Source organism: Aotus nancymaae, unplaced genomic scaffold (genome assembly GCF_030222135.1).
Source record: "Aotus nancymaae isolate 86718 unplaced genomic scaffold, 86718_ANA_hifiasm-v0.15.2.pri h1tg000021l, whole genome shotgun sequence".
Classification (NCBI taxonomy): Eukaryota; Metazoa; Chordata; class Mammalia; order Primates; family Aotidae; genus Aotus; species Aotus nancymaae.
Genome location: NW_026988433.1, coordinates 977,381 through 983,380, shown reverse-complemented (window position 1 = coordinate 983,380; position 6,000 = coordinate 977,381). Strand labels below are relative to the sequence as shown.

Sequence of the window (6,000 nt, the reverse complement as noted above, 5' to 3'; positions counted from 1 at the left end):
GACGAGCCCCACCCACCGCGACTGATGCGCCGTGGACGAGCCCCACCCACCGTGACTGATGCGCCGTGGACGAGCCCCACCCACCGCGACTGATGCGCCGTGGACGAGCCCCACCCACCATGACTGATGCGCCGTGGGCATTCTTGGGTTTCTGCTCTTCTTGTCGCCAGCACAGCCAGAGTACTGAGCAGGAAGCTCTGCTGAGTTCCTGCCTTCAGGGAACGCGTCAGGCCCACGAGCTCCAGTCCCTCTTGCCCCCACAAAGGACGACAGGTGTCCAGCTCAGGGTACCGTGGCCGACACCTTGCTGTGTGGGGGGGGGCAGTGTCAGTGTGAATCTTGGCTCCTCCACACCCTCGCTGCGGGCTTGGGGCTGGCGCTTTACCCCTCTGGCCTCAGTTTCCTCATCTGTTACATGTTGGTGTGAGAACGAATGAGAAGGTGTGCAGGAAGCAGGGCACAGCCACCCGAAGCAAGGTCCCCATCCAGGTGCCATTGTTATTGCTCATGGTGGTCCCATCAGAGCCACAGTTGCTGCAGTCCTGCAGAGATGTTCCCTTGGGTACAGCACCCCCAGGAGGAGCTGGGGACAGAAGGCAAAGCAGCTGGATCCACCTGTGCCTGCAGCTTGCTCTTGGCTTAACTCATTGTTAGAGTTGTCTGTGCAGTGGCCAGTGGGGACTCTCATAGCCCAGGAAAGGGCAGGGGGAAGGAAACTCTGTCCAGGTGGGTGGCCTTGGTGGCTTCAGTGGGCAGAGGCTGTGTTTCTGCAGAGTCATGTCTGTGTGAGCTGGGGGCCTGGCCAGGTGCTTCAGGACGGGCTGAAACCCCTGGCACAGGCGGGGTCTGGGAGTGGGGCTGGCAGGGTGGGCCCCTCCTTTTCTGTCACCTGCCACTTGTTGCAGGGAATGGGCAAGAGTTCAAGCCCCCGGGGTGGGGGAGTCCCCTGCAGGTTGACGGAAGGATGAGTTGCTCCTCGCCCAGGCTGCGCCAGGTGAATCCTTCCTTGGGACTAGGGTTGCAAACATACACGCATGCACATGCAGGCACATAAGCAATACATCGATGCACACACATGCACACACATCCATGCACACATATGTCGATGCACACACATCCATGCACACATGTCGATGCACACACATGCACACATGCATGTGCACACATCCATGCACACACATGCAGACATGCACACACACAATGCATCCATGCACATATGCACACAATTCATGCATGCACGTGTGCACACATCCATGCACACATAGCCATGCACACACACAGCCTCTCCCCTCACTGTCTTGGCCACGTGAGGGCACAGTGAGAAGGTGGCTGTCTATGAGCGGGAAACGGGCCCTCCCAGGGCTGGGGAGCTCGTGTTTCATGGGGACAGAGACCGAGCTGAGAAGATGACAGGTTCTGGGGGGTCGGACGACGGCTGGACAGACATGGCTGCTCCCGATGCTGCTAAGCTGTGCACTTAAAAATGGTAACGATGGGGAGTTTTCTGTTACTAAACAAAATCATGTACATACAATTATGTGTATTCAATACCTGCTTAAAATGCATATGACGTGCATTATACATATAATTTTACACAATTAAAAAATGACAATAGAAACGAAGCCAGCGTGGCTGCAGACACGGAGGAGGACTCAGCTGCTCACAGCCCCGCGTGTGCCAGTCGCAGCGCTGTGCGCAGCTTCCTCACTGCGGGGAGGCCCGTGGGCCTCGGGTGCACACTGGTCCAGCACTTGAGTGCCCCTGCGTTCTGCGGGGCTTTGCGGTGTCTGCGTTGGGTGCATATGGACGCCGTGTCTCTGAAAGGTCTGGTGTTGGGCGTTTCCAGGGAGCGTGGGCTCCAGGGAGGGGTGGTGTCGCCCCAAAGGGAGAGCTGGGGGAGGCACCTGCTCCACAGCCGTCCCCGCCCCATTGCGGATGGCCATGCCGAGTCTCGAGTTACAGTCTTTGTGCTTTTTACACACTCAGCAATATGCAACAACTCCTTGACACACCTAACACACTCCCATCGTCAGTGCACACACAACACACATGCTCACACTCGCCCTGCACAACTAACGTGGCACACATCTGCACACTCAGCACACACGCAGAACACACTTGGCTCATGCTTACACCCAGCACAACTCACAGCACACACATTCAGCAACGCAGCATGCCTTCACACACAGTACACACACCCTGCATGACTCACACAGCACACACACACGGCATATGCAGCACACACTCAGCACACGCTCACACCCTCACTCAGTAAACACACCCTGCACGACTCAGCACACACATTCGGCATACGCAGCATGCACTCAGCACATGCTCACACCCTCACACACTCAGTAAACACACCCTGCACGACTCACACAGCGCACACTCACATTCGGAATACGCAGCACGCACTCAGCACACGCTCACACCTGGCACACTCAGTAAACACACCCTGCACGACTCACACAGCACACACTTGGCATACGCAGCATGCACTCAGCACAGGCTCACACCCTCACACACTCAGTAAACATCCTGGATGACACACAATACACGCTCACACCCTCACACAGTACACACACCCTGCATGACTCACATAGCACACACACTCGGCATACGCAGCACGCACTCGGCACACGCTCACACCCACACAGTATACACACCCTGCATGACTCATACAGCACACACTCAGCATATGCAGCAAATACTCAGCACACACACCCCGCACACTCAGTACACACACCCTGCATGACACACAGCACACACACTCGGCATACGCAGCATGCACTCAGCACACGCTCACACCCCACACAACTCACACAGCACACACAGCACATGCTCATACACTCAGTATACATACCCACACACCCAGCACACATTCACCCACAGTCTGCACAACTCAGCATGCGCACACACACACAGTGGACAGATAGCACACACTGTCACGTGCTGGCCGTGGCCGGTCAGCCTCAGCTTCTGGAGGGTGTGGTAGAAGCGGGCAGTGAGGCCGGATGCTGGGTCCATGCCCTTCTAAGCTGCTGCCTGACGGCTGCCTTGACTCCCAATGACTGCAGGTGTGAGGTGCGAGGCCGCCAGCACGGCTGTGTCCCTTCATTGCTTCTGCCTCGTACCCGCCGCGCGCTCTTCCTGCCGCTGGTGATGTCTGTCCCCCGAAGATGCTCCTCTTCGGGCTTTGAGGGATGGGGCCGCCTCCGACTGCCCGGCTGCTCCTCCTCTCCCCCCACTCCAGGCCTGGGAGCCCCGGGAATGACCCTGACCTTCCCACCCACCCAGGTGTGGCTGGGACAGCATTGCAACCACGGCGGCCCGGGCAGGTGGGAGGGCCAGAGAGTGTGCAGTGTGCTGTGTGAGCCTCATATGGCTGAGGGTGTCGTGCGTATGATGTGTGTCACATGTGCTGTATCGTGTATGCATGTGTTGCGTGGTTGAATGTGTGGTGTGTGTATTGCATGTGTTGTATGGTGTGTGTGTCGTGGTTGTATGGTGTGAATGTGTGGTGTACTGTGTGTAGCATGCATGTCACATGGTTGAATGGTGTATAAACATGTGTGTGGCATGTAGTGTGTCGTGTGGTTGCATGTGTCATGTGTGTATTGTGTGGCATGTGTCACGTGTGTTAAAATGTGTGTGCTGCATGGTTGGATGTGTGGTGTGTCATGTGGTTGGATGTGCAGTGTGTGTATTGTGTGGCATGTGTCACATGTGTTAAAATGTGTGTGCTGCATGGTTGGATGTGTGTGTCGTGTGGTTGCATGTATAGTGTGTGTATTGTGTGGCATGTGTCACGTGTGTTAAAATGTGTGTGCTGCATGGTTGGATGTGTGGTGTGTCGTGTGGTTGGATGTGTAGTGTGTGTATTGTGTGGCATGTGTCACGTGTGTTAAAATGTGTGTGCTGCATGGTTGGATGTGTGGTGTGTGGGTGGTATGTGCATCACGTGTGTGGCTCTGTGTCTGTGTTGTGAATGGTGGTACCTGCTTGTTCTGATTCTTTGGCCGGGGCTGAGAGCACAGAGCAGCGCTGACCTTGGGGAAGGTTTCTCTCACGGGCCCGAGGCCGCGGCACGGCCGGGTAACGAGTCCTCGCCCAGAAATAGACGCCGCTGGGATGCGGGCCTGTGGCTGCTCGTCTGGGGACAGCCCTGGATGGCTGGGGTCCCCGGAGGGTGGGCTGTGGGGCTGCTCCCGGGTGAGGACGGGTGAGGTCCTCGGGCACCCCCAGCAGCTCTGCCATCTAGAAATCCCACTGGCTGCTCTCAGGTCACTCCAACGGGGCCCACGGTTTCTGCCCAGGACACTGCAAGGTGGGGCAGCAGACCGCCCTGAAGGCACAGCTGCTTGGCTGGGTTTTTGGACCCTGGCGTTGTGTCTGCTAGAGGAGCCACACGGGTTCTGGGGTCCCGCACTGTCTGGACGGCAGGAGCCACCCACCTCCAGGTGGAGGGAGGAGTGAGCGGCTGGAGCGGGGCTGCATCGTGCTCTCCCCCGGAGACGGCGACTTTAACCCCTCTCCTCCCTTTTCATGTCAAACCCTGGATTTTAGGGGGACACATGGCTGCCCCATGAGACATTTCCCAGCCTCCTTTGCAGCCGGGGGAGGTGCTTGGCAGTGATGAAGGATGTGAGCAGCATCCGGCCACTGCCCTCACCCTGTCCCCCCACACCTGGTGCCATGGACATGGTGCGGCTGCCTGCCAGGCCACATCCCAGCACAGCCATCGGCAAATGATTTCCTAATCGGCCAGAGTCCATGTTTGTGGCTTTGTGAGCCACGTGGCCACCACTTGACTCTGCACTGAAAGCCCAGAAGTGGTGGCCGCAGACAACAGTAAGTAAATGGGCATGGCTGGGCGCCAATAAAACTATTTATAGAAACGGGCGAGGGGCCGTGGCAGAGCCTGGAGAGAGGTGGGACTGGGCCCCGCGTGCAGCTGCCGGCTCGGCTCCCAGGAAGACACACACAGCGCTACTGCCTGGCCCGCTCTTTATTTGGTCTCTGAAGCAGTCCCGCCAGCCTCCAGACCCGGCCTGGGGTTTGTCTATAGGACTGCTGTCACTGCCCTTGTGCCCCAGTGCCCCTTACCGGTTGCGAGGAGCCGTGTTGTGACGTGTGGCTTAGGTCTCGGAGGGAGGGCTGAGTGGCCGCCCGGAGCATGGGAACCCTGTGGATGGAAGCGCCCGGGCAGCCTCGTGTGGGGTCCGGGGCTTGGCCTCCCTAGCCGTGTCACGTGCAGAGGCGGTGGCCGTCCCAGGACAGGAGATGCCGTGGAGAAGGCACGTGTTTGAGTCGGTGTCGCTGTCCCAGACGCCCTCCCTTGGGTAGAGCTGTCTGCCCGAGGAGGGGCTGACACGCCGGCCACACCCTAGACACTCAGCCTCCGCTGTCCTGGCCGCACCTGGAGCCCCGCTGTGTGTGCTGGGCTCAGCCCAGCGCCTTCCCGAGGCCCGTGCAGGTCCAGGCAGAGGCAGGGTCAGTGCCGCGTGTGTTTGATCCAGTTTCTGATCATCCACTTCTGACCCGAGCACCTCTGCACCACCAGCCGGAGCCCGAAGTTGGCGTCTTTGGACATCTCCACCTCCAGGCAGCGGCCCGTGGCCCGGCTCACAATGGGGCCGCTCTGTGGAGACAGACAGGCACAGCAAGTCAGCCAGGCGCCATCCGGTGCTGTCCTCCGGGGAGGTGCTTCGCGCTCTCAGCCCTCAGGCTCATTCTTGTAGCAGCTTGAATGGAACCCCAGCATCCCAGCAGCACCCAGGGGCTAGGACAGGGCTGACTCCACGGAGCTTCGAGGATTTCCCGTCTGTCCTGCGGGCCAGCAGTCCAGGCTGGAATCATACCTTACCCCTGCCTAAGTCCCCCTCTACCCCGGGCACCTGAGGCTGGAAGAGGTGGCTGCAGGGCTGTGCTGACTGTCCGGCCTCTCTGGCTGTCCGACCCTGGACAGTCCTCTGCCCTCTTGACGAGCACCGAGGCCCT

At 58.9% G+C, this 6,000-nt stretch overlaps 1 protein-coding gene across 2 annotated transcripts in view; it reads right to left on the bottom strand.

The window, feature by feature from the left end:
- Nucleotides 1–4,993: 4,993 nt before the first annotated feature.
- Nucleotides 4,994–6,000, bottom strand: part of GALNT9 (polypeptide N-acetylgalactosaminyltransferase 9) — a 120,329-nt gene continuing 119,322 nt past the window's right edge. For both annotated transcript variants that reach the window (XM_021675912.2, XM_064379533.1), the window contains one exon: nt 4,994–5,641. In XM_021675912.2, the coding sequence (XP_021531587.1) occupies nt 5,495–5,641 (147 nt within the window). In that variant the 3' untranslated portion in view covers nt 4,994–5,494. The remainder of the gene's footprint in view (nt 5,642–6,000) is intronic.